A 26,439-nucleotide genomic window follows, 5' to 3' on the forward strand; every position below is an offset into this window, starting at 1 on the left:
AAACGTATCTGAACTATACTAAACCCAGTACTGCCCAGAAGAAAATCTGTAATGATCATTCTTGTAAATAGGCAGAAAAAAGACTTTCGAAAGCTAGATTCTGAAACAAAACTAATTATACGTTAGGCGATATGTTTTTTTTTTTTCATTTATTATATTCCATAGATCTTAAATTAGCATTGAAGGTTTAAAATGCAGAATAAGCCAAGAGTTATAAAATTTTTGGCGAGATAAAGTGAAATTTCATTACAATTTTACTCCACGAAAAGAGGAATACATGCCGAAGTCTGTTGATTGTTATTATAGACAGTGCTAATGGTAATGGAAACGATTTTGATAGTCATGATAATATACTGAATACGAAAATAGTGCTAACTCGAGAATTTTAATGTATTGGTTCACTAAAATCTGGGCTCCAAATTACATCCTAGAAGCAACGTATATTTTCCTTTATGTTGAAGATAAGTTCATGCAGAAAATAATGAATGAAATTTAAACATAAACAGAAAAAGCAGTACATAAAGTCAATATTTGGTTTAAAACATTGCTTGATTAATAAGAAGATAATCTATACATAAATATTAATCTTTATTAAATGTTTTGCTCACGGCACATTACAGGAGACACTGTGTAGGAGTCAAAATATGGCGCTGCTAGGGTCATGAAAATATAAATACAAATGAATCGCTCAGTACAACGTGTAATTTATTCCACAGACGAGCATATTCAACTTTGAAGCAATAATTATTCTTTTTTGCAATGATAAGTTATTCAGTTTTGTGTGTGTGTGTTTTTTTCGTTTGTTTGAGAACCGAAGTAGTTTAGTCCTATATGAAAAAATATCTGGCCCGTGGGGGGGTCGAACCCACGACCTTCGCGTTATTAGCACGACGCTCTAACCAACTGAGCTAACGGGCTGACGAGTCAAACCTTTTGCTTTACTACTATGTGTATTAATCTGACAATATTACGTTACTTAATTTTATATACTGTAGGCTATATCAATTCTATAACTTTACAATATCGTAAAACACATGGGAGTGCATATGATTCTGTTTTACACCAATAAATCGTTATGAATTTACTGTTGAGAACATTTTCTCTAATATCACTACTTAACAAGAGAAGAAGCTTCTTTTATGCTCTGTTTCATTTACCATTGATTTTATAAAATTACAGTAATTTAATAACATGACTATGATTACCGTATCGTATTGTCTAAGACAGTGATAATCAAACTATGATACGCGTACCCCTCAACCCTCAAGGGTACATTGGGTTGTCTCAAGGGGTACATATTTCACTGACTAGGTATGTAAAAATGCTGACATATTTATTTTATTATACTTGTTGATAATAATTATTGCACTTCACACATTTCCTTATACAATATCACCTTATGCTTTTCTTTGCTTCAATAACATTTGGCATAATTCATTACTATTAATATTCCACCAATAACTGCCATATGTATAATAATAATAATAATAATAATAATAATAATAATAATAATAATAATAATACGTAGTAATAACAATCATCACTTATTTTGCATACAACATCAATCAAGTCTTTTATTATTTTTACACAGTGCAGACCCTTATTGCAATGCAGTTTGGGAACACGAAAATAAAAAAAAAATGTTTTGGAGGTACGCTAGCAAAGAAGATTTCATACCACTGATCTAACAAAATGAATGGTCAACACTGGAAGGTTGCGTAGGACCTTCATATTTTGCACACTGATACATCTTAGGGCCTATTAGTATAAGATCTTGTGCCAAAAATAAGTTGCGAAAATAATATGCAAGAGATTAAAACGATGTTCCGAATATCGCTGAGAATCTTTGTGAATCTAGTAGTTGCGGAGGCTTCTGAGTGTAGTGTGTGACAAAGATGAGGAAAAAACAAAGCTGAAACTCTGCGTTTGCAAACAGCAGAGTTTAATAGGGTCTATCATTACGAACAAATTATGACCTGATTTCGTGGAATTAAACAAACGCATAGTACATTAAATTGGTAAGATATATTTAATGAACCCATAAATTAAACCTATAACAGTATATTTTACAATAAGTACGCAAGTCCCCAGTACGTTTAATGCAAGTGTTCCTGTTATAGCAAGTCCCCAGTACGTTTAATGCAAGTGTTCCTGTTATAGGTATTATGTTGAAAAGTGATGAAGTGTTTGTAGTATTATTGTAAATATTCAATTAATAAAACAATTATTAAGGTTACTTTTTGACTTTCCCTCATACTATGTGTTATATTTTTCATACAGTATTATGTATTTTGTGCTCAAATTAAATAAATTTAATAATTGTACAAATAAAATAAACACTCTCTTCAAAAACCTAATGTAAATTTCAATATATTTTGCTATGTGAAGTTACCTTCAAACCTCAAAATTATTTTAAGTACAACATAAAATAATTTTCTATTAATTTACTACGGTAACTTGGCAAGTTGATAACTTGCCTTTATTTTAGGAATTGTGCATCTAATGTAACACTCTCTCTTTGAAACACAAAAAGAAATAACTAATAAGTAAGCAGTATTTCCAATAGTAACTTGAGATTTTCTTTAATTGATTATCGTAATTTAATTATCGTATATGAGAATACGGTGAAAGATTCCATCACGTGAGCATTTAGACTAGTATGGTATTCAATTTATTTCAAATTAAATCTATAACTCTATAACTACAGTACACTGTTATGTTCGATGACAAACTGCGTACTTGCTGGTCATTGACGACATAGAGCTTGTCTTCTTCCGTGTGACAGCCAGTAACGGCCGGTGATCGAAATCCTCGGTGAGGCCAGATGCAACTAGTTTAAGTGCCTCCGATAGAAAATGTTTATTTATGATATTAATTATTATTCTTATTATATTATTAATACCATTATTACTGTATTATTATAAATATTAGTCTATTAGTATTACTAATAATGAAAAATAATAATTTCACTCACCAAATAAGCTGTTATGCTGCGAGTTTCAGTGATTGTACCAGTGTGATGAAGTAACCCATATTGAAATTTCCCTTTCTTTCTTTTCTTTTTATTTTTTTTTTCCTTTGACAGCAACAAATAAGGCCAACAGAGAAGTTTATTTTGCACCACATTACCACTTAACCATTTATGTTGCCCATACCAGGATGCAATAGAAACTCGCGTTTTAAGATTATTTGTCAGAAAATTTGTCAGCGATGTCATAGGTATCTCGGTAAGCTCTCTCTTTATTTAAAACTTCCTTTCTTTCAATATTATTTCTTCTGGAAAAAGGACACTCTAACAATGAATTAACTACACCAGAATTATTTCTGGCATTTGTTTCTGTTTATATTTACTCGAAATATATAACAACATTGGCCCAGATTCACTATACGAAGTACAATAGTACAACACCCTCGCTTAAGTCATGAACATATAAAAGGAGAGAATAGTGTGGGTCTCTGCCTGCCAAAGAGCTGGAATGTTTGTTATTTATGGCCTATTTAGCAAGACAAGTCACCCTATTCCCACCCCAGTCTACCCTTGAGGCCGGCCCATGGTTGGGAGGAGTGAAACCTCACCAGGCCAGACGAATTGTGCCTCAGTTACAACGTTTTAAGCGCAATCTCAAAAGCCTGCGAAGACACATGAAAATGCAAAAGCAGATCCGGTACGAGCGATCCTGGCCTCAGGAACACACTTTACTGCAAAACAGGTCTATATACATCACAAGCTAGACCCGGCACGAGCGATCCTGGCCTCATGATCAAATTTTACTGCAAAACAGGTCTATATACATCACAAGCTAGACCCGGCACGAGCGATCCTGGCCTCATGAACAAATTTTACTGCAAAACAGGTCTATCTATATCACAAAGTTTTCAAATGCTTCCATACAGCGATATATGCTTCATTGAAATAACTACATTACATAAAAACAAAATTTGATTTCAGTTAAGCAAGTGACTGAGGCCCGGCCTCACTTCCCTCAGTCAATCAGCCGCCACTGGTGACAGCATCAGGGTTTCCAAACTACCAAACTACTACTAATATTCCAAGTACTATTTACCTGTCTTATAGGTCGATTTCGAAAATTATTTTTCGTAGAAAATGTGTTATAAATGCGACCTTTCAATGTACAAAATTTGAAGGTCCTAGCCAACCTTCTAGTGTTGAACGTTCCCTTGTAAGCTGCAGATCGCGGATTCGAATATTCCTCCATTGCCAATCTGAGGTCCTGTTTTATCTCAATCGGAGCCCGGCGTTGTTATGACCCGACATCACCCAAGTTGTAACATGCTTTCGAGTAGTTTTCGGTGCTGTAAAGTTACTATGGTCATTAATTGTCAATTTTAGACAATGAAAATCGAATCGAAGGGCGATGGCAAATTTGTTAACGAAATATACAGATATACGTATAGAACCGTTATTCTCCAGATGTTTGAAAATCGAGAGTGCGTGAGAATTTCTTTTCATTTATTGTATTCCACAAATCTTAGATCAGCATTGAGGCTTCGATATGTGGGACAAGTTAAAGATTATACAAAAATATGTAATATAGTAAGCAGAATAATTTATAAGCACAAAGTTTCTTGCTTTGGAAATGGATAATCACTTGAATCGGAAAATATACCTATAATAGCCTATACAGAATGTAGGTTAAGTGGTATAAGTCCGTTCTTTTCACAGTCGTCGGGGACGGTCTACATGATCAAAAAATGTCCATACAACATATGATCAAAACTTGATAGTTTTCCGAGAAAAAAATATTTCTTCTCTTATTTCATTCGCTTATATCGTTAGTAAAATTATGAAAACAATTACATCAGTAGGTATATCTAGCAAGAGTTAATATTAGTTTAAATACATATTTGTGTGTTCTATTAAGTTTTCGTGAAATTAAATAAAATTGCATGCTTGAATTTGTTAATATTCTGGCGTGAGAGACGTAGCAACGTGTTCAGCAGGCAGTATTCTGCAGTCAGCTGAGTTCAAGCTCCCTGTCCATAGGTCTACTGCTGAGCGGATGGCAGTTCGGTACCGGGCATTCGATAAACAACTTAGGCCTACAATGTCATTCACAGTTTAGGAATATGATATGTTATTAATTTATGGAGAAAGTCGTCGTAATTCAAGTGAGGCAAGAAGATGTACCTCAATGTTTTCCGCAATGAAAGTTACCTATTCGGCGAACTTTTGTAGCGGTTTCAGACGATTGTTAGAAACTAGGAGTCTTTACCTCGTTTCGAAAATAACACAAACAGAAATTTCTTTAAAAATAGTACTGCTTTATGGAAGCGGTAGAGATTAAAATGTTGCATTTAAAAAAAAGTTTTGTGATTTTGTGCAGTATGTTTATTTTTTAGACATACAATTAAAAATGGACCAATATTGCCAATATTGTTAAATAAAATGGAAATTTACCATAAAGTTCTATTAATGAGATTGAAAGTTTATATTTGCTGTTCGTTTTATGTAAACAACGGTCCGCCCCTGCATTAGAACAGAGCATCTGTTTTGTACCGATATGTCTGTATCAGCTTGAGCTGTACCGTGTACTTGTAAACACCCTCCTCTCCATCCAGCAACGTTGCCAAACGCTTAATATTGTAAACTTTAATAATTAGTTAAATATTGCAATTAGAAAAAAGTTCTGAGGGCAATTCTTCTTTTTTATGACATGAATAATCATCAGTTAAAATAATGGCACTTATAAGCCTTACTTTCTGTATACCAAATTGAGCTCTACCTGTTACACTGTTAAGCATTAAGATACATATTTTACATTGGCAATAAAAGACCCTTAAAATGACATACTTTTAATTTTTACATTCTATAATGAAATATGCAAACACAGAATAAATATGGGAAATGCCTGTTATTATTCGGTTGAGAAGCTTTTATCATCTAGTCTGCTGTCAAAAAATCTGAAAGTTAGAGTTTATAAAACAGTTATATTACCGGTTGTTCTTTATGGTTGTGAAACTTCGACTCTCACTTTGAGAGAGGAACAAAGGTTAAGGGTGTTTAAGAATAAGGTGCTTAGAAAAATATTTGGCACTAAGAGGGATGAAGTTACAGGAGAATGGAGAAAGTTACACAACACAGAACTGCACGCATTGTATTCTTCACCTGACATAATTAGGAACATTAAATCCAGACGTTTGAGATGGGCAGGGCATGTAGCACGTATGGGCGAATCCAGAAATGCATATAGAGTGTTAGTTGGGAGGCCTGAAGGAAAAATACCTTTGGGGAGGCCGAGACGTAGATGGGAAGATAATATTAAAATGGATTTGAGGGAAGTGGGATATGATGGTAGAGACTGGATTAATCTTGCTCCGGATAGGGACCAATGGCGGGCTTATGTGAGGGCGGAAATGAACCTCCGGGTTCCTTAAAAGCCAGTAAGTAAGTAAGTAAGTAAGTAAGTAAGTAAGTAAGTAAGTAAGAAAGTAAGTAAGTAAGTAAGTAAGTAAGAAAGTAAGTAAGTAAGTAAGTAAGTAAGTAAGTAAGTATAAAGAAATATGCATTAATATTATGAGCTAACTCATCTGAAGTTAAACATATGTATTTTTGTTTTAAAAAGGAAAGCTCTAAGAATAATGGCAGGTGTGCATAAAAGGATATTACGTAAAAATATTTTCCAACATTTATAAATTCTAACCTTACTAGTGATTACATTCTATCCCTGATTATGCTCTGTGTGAAAAACCAAGATAAATTTATTACTAATCTGAACATTAATAATTTTAATGAAAAACACTAATAAGCTTATCTTCTATCTTCTGTCACTTTAGCTATTGTGACTTCAATTTCGCCATTCATGAATTAGGCCAATTTCAATTCAATTCACTGCCTAATTATCTGAAAGCCTGCAAGACCAAAAGAAAATAACAAGAACATAATTAATCAAATTTGTCCATACTCATGCCTTATATTCATTCAACTGATGAATTGTGCTTTTAAGAGTTTTTGAGAACAATTTCACTTAATTTAATTTGTAGGAATCGCTAAAAAGAGTGTATGATGTACTGGTAACCTATTGCAGAGAAATTTAGCCATAGCTAATGAAATGCAGAGCACATGGTGTTTCGAAGGTTTAAACAACTGTGAAGGCCTACCCCTAATTTTTACAATAAATAAAGATCTCATTAAAATTTGGAATTAACAAATGAAAAAATAGAAATTTCAGCATAAACTTAAAATAAAACACATTATGAATGCATGCCTTACGAAGCTCTACACATTTAATCAATGACTCTAAACATTTTTAGTGTTCTAAATTAACAATCTTTCCTTCTTTCCGGCAAAATACATTTTATTCTTTCCTAATAACGTGCTCGCTACCAAATTCTTCTACTGTAGCACTCATTTCCAACCGCATAGCTTTGTTTTGTTTTCGTATGTTCACTGAATAGCATACCTGAACTAAGTAGCGTTGGATGTTGTCAAGCTATACTCCATACATACCTACACTGTTGATAGGAAGTTTTAGGTAACCAAACGCAGAACTCTAATAATGGAATTTTAGCAGTCACAAATAAAAAAAATTAGGCGCCAAGTTCAATTTTTTTTATCACCAAGACGATCTTGCTCCTGAGAATTGTTCAGCCTCGACTAGAGCAATAGTTGGATTTTGTTTCCATATTTGACGCCTTCGCTTGCTTTTTTAAATGTAGATAGCTACTCAATGCACGTTCTTCCACCATCTGCTACATAATGTATATGCATATTGAGTATTGTACATACTTTTTCGTTAATCGAAGTTGAAATGTGGATAATTAGAAGGGGAGAAGAATGAAGCGTGTGAAATGCACAATCAAAATAAGAAATGAAGCTATACTAAAAAGAATGGGTGAAGAAAAACTAATGGTGAACCTGATCAGGAAGAAAAAAAAAATAAATTGGCGGGGTCATTGACTGTTGAAGGATGCTCTGGAAGAAATGGTGAACGAGAAAAAAGTTCGGAGCAGAAGATATCACATGATAGATAACATTAAGACATAAGACAAATTCATTAGCCTATATTATATTAATAAAATTCATACATAAAAATCGAAATAATTTTGAATTGTATTCTCACTGTTATGAAACAAAAGAAATGAATAATAAAATTCATACATAAAAATCGAAATAATTTTCAATTGTATTCTCATAGTTATGAAACAAAAGGTATGAATCCTTTAAGATTGTTTGAACCAAAATGCAACACTGCTACAGTATTTAATCACAGTAGTAATTTAGGCCCAAGAATATAGGCTATAACAAATTTATATTTAAATATCTTAATCTTGTCAATTCCAATAGTTCTAGTATTACATTTAAAAAGTTATGTATGGATTTTATAAATAATGAAAAGTTGTAAATTTAAATTTATATATTCTTATTGCTTAGTAAACATAAGACAAATTGTATTATATATTTCTTAATTTCAATTCAGGAATCCTTCCCGAACACGAATTCTACTCTTTCAGGGACGAGCTAAAGTTTTTTCTGTTTATATTATATTTTATGTTCCAATTATTAGCAAAATAAATAAATAAATAAATAAATAAATAAATAAATAGATAAATAAATACATTACAGTATACGAGCTACCGCGTAGCTCTGGAGGTAGCGCGTTTACCTGCTGATCTGGAGTTGCGCTCGGGCGTGGGTTCGATTTCTGCTTGGGCTGATTACCTGGTTTGCTTTTTCTGAATTTATTCCCAACCATAATGCGAATGTCATGTAATCTATGGCGAATCTCAACCATATTTCGCCAAATACCATCTCGCTATCACCAATTCTGTCAACGGTAAATAACCGAGTAGTTGATACAGTGTCGTTAAATAACCAAGTAAAAAATATAATATATTGGTCGTATATGGACACGTAGAGGAAGGCAGAAAAGAAGGAAGAATGGAGAATGTTGGATTTGCAGTGAAGGACCTGCCTTTGGCAGCAAAAAGTCAATGAATGAATCGAAGTCTGAAGTGAAATACTTATGAATCTGAAAAATATCATGTTATATTGTATATTGTATTGTGTATTCTCATTGTATTGTGTATTCTTATTATATTGTGTATATAATTGTATTGTGTATTGTATAATTGTATTTGTATTGTATTATTGTAGGCCTATTGTGTATTATAATTTTATTGTGTATTGTTTATATTGTGTACACCAATGCCACCGGGTGCTTGCCCACTTGCAGTGTAAATAAATAAATAAATACATACATACATACATACATACATACATACATACATACATACATACATACATACATACATACATACATACATACATACATACATACATATTTTCTATCGCATTTCTTTAATCCTCAAATTGGTTCAAATCAATTCCACTCGCATCTAATATCTCATTTCCATTCTCTGAGAGTTCACTTACATTTCCTCACTTTTCTGTTCGCAACTCTAGATCATATATACCCAGATTGTTCTACGTTATAGGCTCTGACGGTAACAACTTTTGTCAGTGAGTATAGGATAAGTGGGACAGTCTATTTGCTTATCATATAATATATAGTGTTATTAACTATATTACATTTTATTGATGATGGCATATCATGCCGAAAACGTTAATAAATAAAATGTAATATATAATTAATTTAGTAGGTTATTTTACGACGATTTATCAACATCTAAGATTATTTAGCGTCTGAATGAGATGGTGATAATGCCGGTGAAATGAGTCCGGGGTCCAACACCGAAAGTTACCCAGCATTTACTCATATTGGGTTGAGGGAAAACCCCGGAAAAAACCTCAACCAGGTAACTTGTCCCGACCGGGAATCGAACCCGGGCCACCTGGTTTCGCGGCTAGACGCGCTAACCGTTACTCCACAGGTGTGGACTGAAATATATGTCTATATTATATGATAAGCAAATAGACGTTCCCATTTATCCTATACTCATTGTACTTCCGCTTATCGGTCAAAATGAAAATAAAAAATTTTGACAGGTTCACTATGCCGCCATCTAGTTGTTACATAAGGAGTCACGTCATAACTCCCATTTTGAATTGCATTAGCGACTGTACTGCCATCTCGTGTTCGTTTACGGCGGACGGGTGGCGATTCTGGCGGTTGTTCTCTTCAAAGTGCATCCGATTTTAACATAGGACTGAGGAATCTATATGTGATCTTGGTTCGCAAACATCTATAAATTAAGTGAATTTAGTAATATTAATGGTCACATCCCTTCCTCCTCTTACACTTGAGCTCGAAGATAGATTCAACTTTTCAAACGACGTGTGTTCTGTAATTCGACAATAACAAAAAAATGTCACTCAAATCGCTCTCGAATATCGTGGGAACAGGCTAATATGTGGAGGTTGAAGGTCATCCGCATGTCATCGGCAGTCGAAGGAAGCGAACCACTTTTCAATCGAAAATTATACAGATACACAATCCGAAGCCTTGCTGACGGATGTGTAACCATGGCATTGGCGTGGTGCTTGCAAGATAGCGGTTTCTATTATTTGAGGCAAACAGATGAAGTACGACGATGCACGATGGAGCCTTTCATTATGCACTGGCACGCGTTTGTTTGTGTCAACTGTGAAGCTGGATGTGCATCTCACTTGTTCACAAGCTCGTTGCTAACCTGTTGCAGTGTCAACTAACAGCTGTCACAAAATCCGGAAAGAACAGCTACTAGTGGTTTATGGAGATCATAGTAACATACACATTGTTAGATAAACGACTGCTTCCTTCTTAGTCGTCTTAAAAGCGCTCGGTTAGACATGGTATTGTCATGCAAGGGAGTCTGGGTTCGTTTCCCAGCATGGTATTTGTGGTGACAAAGTCTATGTTGTGGGGGTTTTCTCGGGGTTCTCGCCCGTTTTTCCCCTTCTCAGTCTATTAATATTCTCTATAATACTCCATTATCTTCTTCCTATACAGTAATAAATAACAGCAAAATATAATTACTACAGACGTGGACAAATTATTAGACTAAATTAATTATATGTGTAACAAGGCTGTATTTATCAGCAGAAATAATGAACAAAAATATATTTTGTACAGAAATAATGAATAGAAAATGGAGTCTGGAGGTTACTAATATTTTGTGAACATTCCCTTATTCTTTAGTAATATGCTGATTTTGTCAGGGATGCTGGAAACCAAAGTTTGACATTTTCTTTGAATACCAGTATTATTTAGCCAGATATCAGCTAGTGCTTAAATGAGTCCATGTTTTGTTGTAAGCCTCTTTTTGTTCACTTTTTCTTCAGTATAGATCACAGATTTTCAATTTTGTTCATATCCGGTCTTCTTGCAGGCCATAGGAGAACAGACTCTTGAATATCTTCTGCAGTATATAATTAAAACATCAATAGTACCAACACAGCCAGACAAAATTTGCTTAACCATTGGAAAAATATACCATAAGATGTAAACAATCATATTTACAACAATAAAGACTCTGTAAATTATACTGATAGTTGATATGACGAATTGTATTATGTTTCCAAGAAAAACCTTTTAGTCTAATAATTTGTCCACGTCTGTATATGAAGTTTAATGCTTCTTGAAATGTGTTTCAAAACAATTCTAACAACAGATATACGAAAATCTTCCCTTGCCTAGAACTCAAAGACGAATGATTAGAACATTTATAGCAAAACTAATACTTTTGAGACGATCTAATACTTGTGAATACAAATGGTTATGTAGAAGGAAGTGAGATGTGAATGCATACTAAAATTACGATAAAACATACACTACCAATTTTCATAATAGTTATCACAATATTTACGATACGCGAATTAATTTTACTGGTAAAGAATGATAAATAATTTAATCGGAACTATAATTATTTAATCCCTTAATTATTACAGTATGTACAACACTTTATTTACTGAATTAGATTATTCATTTACCTTGTGATTTTTTTTTTTCCTATTTTTTGCGATTAAGCAAAGAAAAATATGAACATAGAAGTGTACAGTTAACTACATTTTTCTGCTAAACTAACAACGTAACAAAGCCTTAAATTTTCAACAGATCTTAAATGTACGGTTGTAAAAAAAAAAAAAAAAAAAAAAAAAAAAAAAAAAAAAAAAAAAAAAAAAAAAAAAAAAAGAAAATGGTCGCACTCGTGAACAGCGAATATTTTCTAAGTCCACTTCGGATTGCGGTGAGGTTACACGATGCTCGCGCTTGTAGAAGCAGTTTCGGAACTACGGAGCCATCGATATCTGCATCTCGTAGAGAGCGACAGAGTGCTTCCTTAATGATTCGAAGGTTGTGAGTTCGAGCCTTGTTCAAGTTACCATTTTATTTTGTTATCATTTATATTCTGTTATAGTTCTTTAGCGTTATAAATAATATTCAAGTTATTATTTATATTCTGTTATCGTTCTTTAGCGATATAAATAATATTAAAGTTACCATTTATATTCTGTTATCGCTCTTTAGCGATATAAATAATATTCAAGTTATCATTTATATTCTGTTGTCGTTCTTTAGCGATATAAATAATATTCAAGTTATCATTTGTTAATGCGGCGATAATGAAGTATGGTGAGGTAACAATGTCAGAGAAAACCAATATATATTACTCGGATATAATCTTCTCCACAGCAACTTTACTCTTCACATATCTTACATATTTTAATATATATGTTAAGAATCGTCTCCAGTGAACGAATAATGAACGTATTTGCTATTACAATAGGTCTATATCTGATTGTGAGCTTCACAAGTAGAAATATTGTTTTTTTTAAGGGCAGTGGAATTTGGATCAATGTTACAGAATTACAATAGAAAAACAACTCTCCGTGCTTGAAATGTTTCTAAAAAAAAATTCTATTTGCTTCTCGCGCATGTGAAAATTGGTCCTTGCTAATTATTATAAAAGAAGAAATTATATGATACAGCCATAATGAGACGATGGTGGAATACGAATGACAGACAAACAGATGCATTAAGAAAAAACTTCCACTCATGCTGAATTCTTTTTATAAAGAATCTTGCAACATCGTTTTATACGTGGAAAGTCAATACTTTATCTTTTAATTGTGAGTAATAGAAAAATGTTTAAAAGCTATACAATTCATTGTCTTACAAAGTTTCTCTTTGGAAAACGTATTATGTCTTTCTTGTGTTAAATTTTTATATTACCTCGTTAACACGTTTCTGCCTGTTATCGGCCATTTTCAGAACTTATTGTTGCCGGTCTTGGCGCATTTTGTCTGTGTTTCCTGTGGGGGTGTGTTTGTGTAGTGTAATGTGGAGACGAAGAGTGTGTGTGTGTGTGTTAAATTGTGTGTTGAGAATTTCATTTGGATGTGTTCTTGTGTGCGTTTATATTTCGTATGATTTTTGTGATTATGTTTTGTCTTTCTTATTATGTTGTCTATTATGTTGAGGTTATATCCGTTTTCTTGTGCTGTGTATATGATTATGTTTACCTCTTCTTTGTAGTCATGTTGGTTCATTGGTATGTTGAGTAGTCTATGTACCATTGTTCGGAATGCAGCTTGATTGTGTTGTGTTGGGTGATTGGATGTGTTGTGTATGTGTGTTGTTGTTGTGGGTTTTCTGTAGACTTTGAATGTGTGTTTGTTGTCCACTTTTGTTATTGTGATGTCTAGAAAACTTAAGGATTTGTTGTTTTCAATTTCTAATGTGTAGTGTAGCTTTGGCTGTGTTAAAAGTTGTGTAATCAAGATGTAGAGTTTCTATTTGTAAGAAATTGAAGCCAGAAATCCCATGTTATTGAATTACAATAAGTAAAACAACACTATTCAAAAGTGAGAAGCTTGTAAAAATAAGTTTCTGATCTTTTTCCCCGATTATTAAATCACAAATCTGCTACCTATTAAGGAAGTTGAGGTTACATTACAGGGATAATGAAGCAATTGTGGAATGAAAATGGCGAGGGAAAATCAAAGTCAGGTTTTCCTACAATTTGATTTTGCAAGGGCAGATTCTTTTGTTTCTGGATCTTCTGTCTAGAAGTGTCGAAACTAGAGACCACTTTGCCATCTTTGATGCTACCCATAGTCAAATATGGGCATAGATCTAATAGCAAAATGATGATGACTGATTGCGAAATTATGGAATGCTGACAATGAAAATAGATGCAGAACAACTTCACAAGATCTTGAACCAAACATCGCTTTCGTCCGCCACAAATATCAATTGGACTCAGAGGGATTTGATCTCGAGTCTCCAGGATGGAAAAGCCATTACTCCATTCGTTTGGCCAACGGAGTGAATACACAAATACTGTAACTTCAATCTAGGTAGTCCTATAAGTTTACAGAGATATTATGAAGGACAAGAAATCACAAGACTTAATTAATACTCATTTCGTTTTATTAAATCATAAATCGCGCGGATGATCGGTTACAATAAATTAGCGTTATGTGGTTGATGGGTGGTGGCGATGAGGTCGTTTAGGAGCTGAAGCTGCTGTAGCTCTCGGCTTCGCCCTCCTCGTGTCCTTGGTGCTTCTTGATGAAGACGGGGACCTTCTTCTCAACAACGTAGGGGTGAGGGACGGGATGGGGCACATCGACGTGGACGGGGTATGGCTTCTCGACGTGGACTGGCACCTTGTAGGGCACGTGCACCTTGTAGGGTACCTTCACGGGGTATGGCACCTCCTTCTCGACGGGGTAGGGGATCTTCTTCTCGACGTAGACGGGGTAGGGCTTGGGTACCTCGACGGGGTAGGGCTTCTCGACCTTGACTTCGACTGGGACCTTCACAGGGTAGGGTACCTTCTTCTCGACGGTGACAGGGTAGGGTTTCTCAACGGGGACCTTAATTTCCTTGTTGATGACGACGGTCTTGACCTTCTTGTGGGGGCTGCCGAAGCTGGTCTGGGAATAGCTCTCGGCGTGATGGCCGTAGCCGCCCTCACCTCCGGAGGAGGATCCGAAGTCGTCGTCGAACTGGGGAGCTGCCAACACGGCGGATGCCGTCAGGGCCAGGAGGCACACCTGCGGGTCGCATAGAATGAACTAAGTTCTCACATCACAATTTACTTTGACGTCAACAAACACCGATTAATAAAATATAAACAAGGTCTTCCGTCAGGAACGCGAATGGATCCTGTTGCCCTCACGGCCTTTGCATGTTATAGCTTGACTCTTTTCAGTCGCGTTCCTAACGGAAGACTCTATATGAACGGTTCAGAGTCATGGCGGGCCAAGCGCCATTTATTAAAAACGGAGAAAGCAAGGGTTAAAGTTAAGTAAATATCATAATTTAATGAAGATTTACATATCATTTAATTTTAATGTGCATAATTTTTATTACTTGCATATGTTTCGTTAAATTATGGTAATCATTTAATTTTAACTCTTGTTTTCTCCGTTTTTAATAAATGGCGCTTGGCCCACTAGGCTTTGAACCCTTCATATATTCGAATTGTTTAAATTTGAATGTGCGTTCATTTACAATGGTTATTTCTTTTGAACATGCAACGATTTAAACCGATCGTTTTTAATGAGTTTTAATCGATTTACATGGACAATTTCTCTTTCCAAATGCGCTAGTGTGAGAGAAAAATTTCTCCTTGAATGTGCAGTAATAGACAGATTATTTCTCATTGCAAAAATATTGGTTTATGCGAATAATTTTACTGACAATGTCTTTTTTTAGTGATTTTTAATTTTACATGGATTTTTCCAATTTAACATACGCTGATTTATGCCGATTATCTATCTCTGAACATGTACTGTTTTGCACTGATTATTTCTCTCCTATTGTGTATACATATACATATACATATAGGTCTACAGGGTGATTCACAAGGATTTGCCGTCACTTACGGAGCTTATTTCCGAAGACATTCTGAACAAAAAATGTCATATAAACATTTGTCCTAAAGTCAATATTTTCAAAGTTACATTAATTTGAAGTTATTAGTAAAATACCTTTTTTCTTTAGTATTAAGGGTAAAAAAATATTACAAATAGAGAATGAACTATTTTCAGAAGTGTCATTTCCTTAATTAACTAGTGTTCTGAAGCTAAAAAATGTGTTGTTAATTGTTTTGCATAGATTTTATTTCTCAATTTTTGACTAAAAATGACATCATTCTTACGCACTTATCAAAAAATTGTTACAAATCATACGACTTTAGGAACTTGATTCTTTACAGTTTAATTATGCATCCTAATGTACAGTCTTGAAGAATTTACAAGAGCGGCGTGATTTGTAACAATTGTGATAAATGCGTAAGAAAATGTAATTTTATAGTTAAAAATTGAAAAAAAAATCTGTACGGATCAACTATGCAATTCACAACACATTTTTAGCTTCAGAATACTAGCTAATTAAAGAAATGATACTCCTGAATAATGCATTCTTTATCTGTAATATTTTTTATCCTTAAAACTCAAGAATAATGGTATTTTACAAACAACTTCAAATTAGTGTAATTCTGAAAATATTGAGATTAGGACAAATGTTTGTATGACTTTTTTTTGCTCAGAATGTCTTCGGAAATAAGCTCCGTAAAGGACGGTAAATCCTGGTGAATCACCCTTTATATAACATGCGTTGATTTATATAAATAATTTCTCTCCGAAATGGCTCTGGGGTTCAATCAGTCTATGATAGAAATGGATACCAAAGTTATTTCCTTCTGGGTGGAGGCGGAAACACATGGGACTAACATCCTTATTGCTACTAAATAGTGCCGATTGTTTGCAAACGTAGGAGTATTAACATTCCCCTATCTTATTAGTCTCCATGGCTCGTAACTGGGGCAACTTTATCACTATTTCTCTTTGAGATGCATTTATTTACACTGATCATTTCTTCTTCACTATGTATTGGTATAATTTATATTAATTAGTTTTGCTTAAAATGCGTTCTCTTACATATACTTTGAATTATGCGCATAATTTATTTGAGTACATTTAGGCGCATTTCATGCGGAGAAAATGAAGTAATTTACTCGACTTATATGTCTTCAAAACATGCTTGATTTGCTATTCACTCACACGAAGCTATGCAGACTAGAAGATGTTATAAACAAGTAATGTCTAATATGAGAATAGAGGAGAATAGTTTAGAATATTTCGACTAATTTGATAATAAATATTTTATTTTATGACCATCTTTAAGACGAATTAATGAGACGTACTATATATACAGGGTGGAAATGAAATAACCTTACAGATTGAAAGGGGCGATAGGGTAGGCCTACTATTTAATGAACAAAAAACCTATATTACGTTTTGTGATTAAATGCACGGTTAATTAGAAAATTAAGTTTGAAGTTTCAGCAGTTCGACAACATCGTCGCTAACACACTCTTCTCGTGATACAGATGTAAGAGGTCAATGAACTAGGTGTGTCTTGTTAGATGAGCTGTTCTCTGGCGCTGTATTGCAAGCAATTTGTATCGTGTAGTGGCTTGAAATTGGAGGTTTTAAAATTAAATTTACACGAAAACCGTCCACACTATTGAAATACGCCAGGGGGATAAATTATTCTTCATTAGTTTTCCTATCGATATGGACAAAAATCACGATCTTACTCGCAATAGTATACCGAATAAGAGGTTGTTAAACATTTGAGAAAAGACATTGTTCTGAAAAAAAAAAAACTATTAATTTACCACCAATGTGATATTATAGATTTTGTTGTTGAACGATTTGCTCTGAAAATCTACAAGGCTATTCCAATTCCACTCTGTATATAGCCTATGTGCGTGCGTTAGGCACAATAATAACATACTGTATGACTGGCAGCCGATTAGTACAGTTGATAGAATAAATGTCTACGAACTGGAAGGCTCTAGGTTCAATCTTAAGTGTCGTGTGATTTTTTTCCTTGCCAAAAGTTCCAGAATGGTCTCGAATCCAAGGCTATACCGGATAGTACCCGGGAGGTAAAAGTTAATGCCGAGTCATGAAAGCAGGAGCTCTACCTCCATGCTCCATACGCCTTATGTCGTGCAAAAGGAGTTACCTGTACATTTGATAACATATGACAGACATATTTGAAAACTTAAATATTTAATAGTGGAAAAATAAATTTACTTCTTTCAATAAATTATGCCAACATAAAACAGAAGAAAAGTGAGTCAATAATGGAAAGAGAACTTTATGACGTATCTAGTGCGTAGGAGATCAGTGACCTAATAAAACAATCGAGGTGTATTACAATATTATTTCTGCAGTTGAACTAGATGGATGCTTACCTTAACATTACAACCGGTCGTTAGTCAAGAGAAAACACGTTCTTCAATTAAACCCACGCCATTTTTTTTTCGTCATTTCACTTTCTTGACACTTACTTTAATAGACTTGTAAACCTGTAAGCTATTTATATACGTACAAAATGTAATCGATACAAACTTGAGTGAACGGATAATTTTATGTGACAGAATTCTGCCGATTATGGCTATCATGGGCAAGTTTAAAATACATTTATTTGAGGTCCGATTCATTGTTACATAAAACTAGCACGAGAAATAATAGACCGTATACAAATATTGCCAAAACAACTTTCACCAAAATTTTCGCATAAATTAACTACTATGCGAAACTTTTTTACATAAATCTAATTAGAAAAACTTAAATCTAGTACTTAATATAAACTTGTTTGAAATTTAATAAATGAATTTAAGAGCACCAAAATAGAATTATATTGGATTAAGATTTTGACTAAGTGGATCAAAATAACAGAATATGAGACGTCAGTAAAAGACGCAACAGTTGAAATATCATATGTTAATCTAAGGGCACATTAAGGCGTACTGAATAAGATTTAACACAATACCATCATATAAAAGGAATAAAATTTAACCGATATTGTTAAGAATAAAAGGAAAGAAATCATTTTTCTTCAAATAAAGGATACTTATTACTGCAGAATTAAGTAAAATTATTAATCAAATTTTAAATTTATTAAAAACGTCTTACGTAGATTGACTTTGATAAAGGGAATGAGTGAAATAGATGTAGGTCTATGCATTTTAGGAAATTACATACAATTTTTCTGAGTTCATTTGAAAAAAAATTAATATGAACATTACAAACGAACATTTTAATAAATATTCGTCTTAATGATAGTTACAAGTAATATTGATTCAGCAGCACATCTCAATGAATCAATAGAACAAGACAAACATTTCGTAATTTTTATGTTGTTATCTCATAAAAATATTAATTTACTTATTTAACTCAATTTAACTGAATAACAGAATTAACTTTCATTTCCCATGATGTAAAAAACAAAGAGAAATGTATTGCATTTTTTTTTTTTGCAAATATAGGTAAGATTTTTATACATAAGAATTATACTGCATTTTTATTTTTATACTCGTATTAACCCTAGCAATATCAAGATATTTTAAATAACATGCTGTACCAACGGGGGGCGGTACTTTGTGACCACTACAAAAATGTTTAATTTTGAACAATTTTTTGACATTAAATTTGTTATCAACAAATAGCATGTACTATAATAAAAGAGAAAAATTGAAATGTCTTTGTAAATTTTCTAACAATTACTTTAACATATGCCAGGAAAATGTTACGCATCACTTTCTTGACACCCGTCCTCACTTACCAAACAGACCACAGCTTACTACAAATATGTTTATGTTTGAACAATTTTTTGGCATTTGTATAACCAGCTTAATAGTATGTACTATAATAAGAGAGAAAAATTGAAATGTCATTCTAGGCTATATTTTCGAACAATTACTTAAACAACGGGGGATATTTTTTTGTTCACTTACACAAATTTTCGTGTGTTAGTGAAACTGTCAGTGGAAAGGATTAAAGAACAATACAATCAGATAGAAGGATTCATAACTGGCAATAAATTATTTAGAATATAAATTTTGGATAAGGTGGGCACAAAGTAACCGGTTGGTATTGCTAGGGTTAATCCTTTGATTAATGATTAAAAGTAAAAATGAAATATAATACATTCGAAACTAAAAAGAAAATGAAAGAACAAATACAATTCACCAAAAGTTGTACAGTTTACTACATAGTTTTACTTTATCCAAGTAATTAAAATTGTCTTCAATATGGCTTTTTTTGTCGTTTGAAAGAGTTGAATGACTCATTTACTAATTGAAAATACAATAATAATAATTGACAGGTGGATGTTGAATAACACAAAATTATTAATTTTAATTCAAATTTGATTTAGTCTAATTCGACACAAGTTAAACGTAATGTCAACTGATATACAGTTGTAATTATGAAAGTGTTTAGAGAAACGAATGACTAGGAATTTTTTCATTGTTAATTAATGAACGTATGCACGATAGTTGACTTACCAGAAACTTCATGCTTGCTTGTTGCTAAGAGCTAAACAACTGGTGACAACTGAAAGCCGGACAGTCTCTTATATACACGCACAAAATAGACGCTCACTTCGTGTCGAATTTTAGGTCTCCCCCATTCTCTCTTTCAGTCTCCTTCTCTTTACTGCAATCAGGTTGCTGAAGTTGCCCACTCCAAGGCTATCTCCCTTTTAGCTCCTTTCCGTCAAAGGCAGCAAAAATCTTTTAGATTGTATAAATGTATGTTGCTGGCCCACATATGTGGATCAGAATATTGACAAAAAAACTAGGTTAAGTCGTGCAGGTTACCACATTCTCAATTCATTATATCTATTCACAATTTTTAATTTAAATTTTATTATTGCCACCTTCGATTGTCAATTCGCTTTTTAAAATTTTTTTTAAAGTTGTAATGTTTTTCAAGGCTTGCTGACCTTCGTTTATGGGAGACGGTCACTAGAAGAAATGTTGTAATGGTAATGGTAATTCTTCGACTAACTTTCCTTCACAGCTACACAGGCTATTCATGGACTACAAGACGACGATGTTAAGAAAATGGAGCACTGATGGAATTAGAATGGCAGAGGAAATATGTTTGGAAGAAACATATTACTTCGAAGCCGTTTTCTTCGCAATTTCAAAGAACCCAGCAATGACTTCAACCGTCAATCAATGAAGATAATTATTTGCAGTTAGATTTGAATTTCGTGGATTAAAAGTGATGCCTTTTTGTTTGCAATATGGCACATTATGAAGCGAAATGAAGTCGGTGACCTCTTGTTAAAAATGACTGTTTCCCTAGAACATGAAAATTAAGCCGTGTTAGCCATTGCCATCCTGTAGTCAGGGTAACGAATTATGGTTTAGAGGAATTCCCATTCGGAAATGACGTAAGATTCTGCAAGACTGATAGGCCTAGTCTTAGTTGCCTATGTCTTGAAATATATCACATAGTCGGCCTGGTTGGCACAGTTGGTATAGCGCTGGCCTGCTATGCCCGAGGTTGCAGGTTCGATCCCGGGCAAGGTCGATGGCATTTAAGTGTGATTAAATGCAACAGGCTTATGTCAGTAGATTTACTGGCATGTAAAAGAACTCCTGCGGGATAAAATTCCGGGACACCAGCGACACTGATATATCTCGGCAGTTGCAAGCGTTGTAAAATAATACATAACATTTAACATTTCGTTCACACGGTACAAGAGCAATAGGCTATTTCTACTGTATATATTGTAGGTAAAGTGGGAATCCACAGGTGCTAATTTTTTCTGGCACTTGATTGTTATTTTAAGAAATTTTAATTTTTGTTGGCTTAGATTTTAAAATTGTTATGTATTTTTAATTTTATTTTTGTAATTAGATTTTTTAAATACAAGTTTTGCATTGTAAAAATTAAAAACGAAATTATTAAGTGCTGGCAGTTCCACTCTTAACATATGGGAGTGAAAACTAGTTATTAACTGATGTGGAAAGAGAAGAATAGAAATAGCAGAAATGTGAATTTTAAGACGAATCTCAGAATATTTCTAAACAGATCATGTCCGCAACATAGCAATTCGAGAAGATCTAAATATACTATATGTTTAAAAGCTAAAATAAGTGATATAAAATCTAACTGGCTATACACATTGAACGGATGGATTCAACACTCCTTATAAAACAAATACTTCAATATAAGCTGAAGGTCTGCATTCAGTTGGCCGTCCTATATCTTATAATATTAATTGTAATTTTATTCTTCATATTATAGTTGTAATCCCCTGGTAGAGGGGCAGAGAAGGCCTGATGCCCTTATCTCTACCAGGTTACATAAACTACTACTACTACTACTACTACTACTACTACTACTACTACTACTACTACTACTACTACTACTACTACTACTACTACTACTACTACTACTACTACTACTACTACTACTACTACTACTACTACTACTACTACTACTACTACTACTACTACTACTACTACTACTACTACTACTACTACTACTACTACTACTACTACTACTACTACTACTACTACTACTACTACTACTACTACTACTACTACTACTACTACTACTACTACTACTACTACTACTACTACTACTACTACTACTACTACTACTACTACTACTACTACTACTACTACTACTACTACTACTACTACTACTACTACTACTACTACTACTACTACTACTACTACTACTACTACTACTACTACTACTACTACTACTACTACTACTACTACTACTACTACTACTACTACTACTACTACTACTACTACTACTACTACTACTACTACTACTACTACTACTACTACTACTACTACTACTACTACTACTACTACTACTACTACTACTACTACTACTACTACTACTACTACTACTACTACTACTACTACTACTACTACTACTACTACTACTACTACTACTACTACTACTACTACTACTACTACTACTACTACTACTACTACTACTACTACTACTACTACTACTACTACTACTACTACTACTACTACTACTACTACTACTACTACTACTACTACTACTACTACTACTACTACTACTACTACTACTACTACTACTACTACTACTACTACTACTACTACTACTACTACTACTACTACTACTACTACTACTACTACTACTACTACTACTACTACTACTACTACTACTACTACTACTACTACTACTACTACTACTACTACTACTACTACTACTACTACTACTACTACTACTACTACTACTACTACTACTACTACTACTACTACTACTACTACTACTACTACTACTACTACTACTACTACTACTACTACTACTACTACTACTACTACTACTACTACTACTACTACTACTACTACTACTACTACTACTACTACTACTACTACTACTACTACTACTACTACTACTACTACTACTACTACTACTACTACTACTACTACTACTACTACTACTACTACTACTACTACTACTACTACTACTACTACTACTACTACTACTACTACTACTACTACTACTACTACTACTACTACTACTACTACTACTACTACTACTACTACTACTACTACTACTACTACTACTACTACTACTACTACTACTACTACTACTACTACTACTACTACTACTACTACTACTACTACTACTACTACTACTACTACTACTACTACTACTACTACTACTACTACTACTACTACTACTACTACTACTACTACTACTACTACTACTACTACTACTACTACTACTACTACTACTACTACTACTACTACTACTACTACTACTACTACTACTACTACTACTACTACTACTACTACTACTACTACTACTACTACTACTACTACTACTACTACTACTACTACTACTACTACTACTACTACTACTACTACTACTACTACTACTACTACTACTACTACTACTACTACTACTACTACTACTACTACTACTACTACTACTACTACTACTACTACTACTACTACTACTACTACTACTACTACTACTACTACTACTACTACTACTACTACTACTACTACTACTACTACTACTACTACTACTACTACTACTACTACTACTACTACTACTACTACTACTACTACTACTACTACTACTACTACTACTACTACTACTACTACTACTACTACTACTACTACTACTACTACTACTACTACTACTACTACTACTACTACTACTACTACTACTACTACTACTACTACTACTACTACTACTACTACTACTACTACTACTACTACTACTACTACTACTACTACTACTACTACTACTACTACTACTACTACTACTACTACTACTACTACTACTACTACTACTACTACTACTACTACTACTACTACTACTACTACTACTACTACTACTACTACTACTACTACTACTACTACTACTACTACTACTACTACTACTACTACTACTACTACTACTACTACTACTACTACTACTACTACTACTACTACTACTACTACTACTACTACTACTACTACTACTACTACTACTACTACTACTACTACTACTACTACTACTACTACTACTACTACTACTACTACTACTACTACTACTACTACTACTACTACTACTACTACTACTACTACTACTACTACTACTACTACTACTACTACTACTACTACTACTACTACTACTACTACTACTACTACTACTACTACTACTACTACTACTACTACTACTACTACTACTACTACTACTACTACTACTACTACTACTACTACTACTACTACTACTACTACTACTACTACTACTACTACTACTACTACTACTACTACTACTACTACTACTACTACTACTACTACTACTACTACTACTACTACTACTACTACTACTACTACTACTACTACTACTACTACTACTACTACTACTACTACTACTACTACTACTACTACTACTACTACTACTACTACTACTACTACTACTACTACTACTACTACTACTACTACTACTACTACTACTACTACTACTACTACTACTACTACTACTACTACTACTACTACTACTACTACTACTACTACTACTACTACTACTACTACTACTACTACTACTACTACTACTACTACTACTACTACTACTACTACTACTACTACTACTACTACTACTACTACTACTACTACTACTACTACTACTACTACTACTACTACTACTACTACTACTACTACTACTACTACTACTACTACTACTACTACTACTACTACTACTACTACTACTACTACTACTACTACTACTACTACTACTACTACTACTACTACTACTACTACTACTACTACTACTACTACTACTACTACTACTACTACTACTACTACTACTACTACTACTACTACTACTACTACTACTACTACTACTACTACTACTACTACTACTACTACTACTACTACTACTACTACTACTACTACTACTACTACTACTACTACTACTACTACTACTACTACTACTACTACTACTACTACTACTACTACTACTACTACTACTACTACTACTACTACTACTACTACTACTACTACTACTACTACTACTACTACTACTACTACTACTACTACTACTACTACTACTACTACTACTACTACTACTACTACTACTACTACTACTACTACTACTACTACTACTACTACTACTACTACTACTACTACTACTACTACTACTACTACTACTACTACTACTACTACTACTACTACTACTACTACTACTACTACTACTACTACTACTACTACTACTACTACTACTACTACTACTACTACTACTACTACTACTACTACTACTACTACTACTACTACTACTACTACTACTACTACTACTACTACTACTACTACTACTACTACTACTACTACTACTACTACTACTACTACTACTACTACTACTACTACTACTACTACTACTACTACTACTACTACTACTACTACTACTACTACTACTACTACTACTACTACTACTACTACTACTACTACTACTACTACTACTACTACTACTACTACTACTACTACTACTACTACTACTACTACTACTACTACTACTACTACTACTACTACTACTACTACTACTACTACTACTACTACTACTACTACTACTACTACTACTACTACTACTACTACTACTACTACTACTACTACTACTACTACTACTACTACTACTACTACTACTACTACTACTACTACTACTACTACTACTACTACTACTACTACTACTACTACTACTACTACTACTACTACTACTACTACTACTACTACTACTACTACTACTACTACTACTACTACTACTACTACTACTACTACTACTACTACTACTACTACTACTACTACTACTACTACTACTACTACTACTACTACTACTACTACTACTACTACTACTACTACTACTACTACTACTACTACTACTACTACTACTACTACTACTACTACTACTACTACTACTACTACTACTACTACTACTACTACTACTACTACTACTACTACTACTACTACTACTACTACTACTACTACTACTACTACTACTACTACTACTACTACTACTACTACTACTACTACTACTACTACTACTACTACTACTACTACTACTACTACTACTACTACTACTACTACTACTACTACTACTACTACTACTACTACTACTACTACTACTACTACTACTACTACTACTACTACTACTACTACTACTACTACTACTACTAC

General features: G+C 33.6%; 1 protein-coding gene and 1 non-coding gene across 2 annotated transcripts; both read right to left on the reverse strand.

Moving 5' to 3' along the window:
- Positions 1-844: 844 nt before the first annotated feature.
- TRNAI-AAU (transfer RNA isoleucine (anticodon AAU)) lies at positions 845-918 on the reverse strand. The gene has a single exon. It is a non-coding gene; the product is annotated as a tRNA-Ile (tRNA).
- A 13,397-nt stretch (positions 919-14,315) lies between these two features.
- On the reverse strand, positions 14,316-20,430 carry LOC138702053 (mantle protein-like). The gene is made up of 2 exons (XM_069829578.1): positions 20,278-20,430; positions 14,316-14,962 (listed from the first exon to the last, which is right to left on the reverse strand). Exons 1-2 carry the CDS (start codon positions 20,287-20,289, stop codon positions 14,414-14,416), a joined length of 561 nt encoding a protein of 186 aa, XP_069685679.1. The 5' UTR covers positions 20,290-20,430; the 3' UTR covers positions 14,316-14,413.
- Between the last annotated feature and the right edge of the window lie 6,009 nt (positions 20,431-26,439).

This window comes from Periplaneta americana, chromosome 1 (assembly GCF_040183065.1).
Source record: "Periplaneta americana isolate PAMFEO1 chromosome 1, P.americana_PAMFEO1_priV1, whole genome shotgun sequence".
Lineage (NCBI taxonomy): Eukaryota > Metazoa > Arthropoda > Insecta > Blattodea > Blattidae > Periplaneta > Periplaneta americana.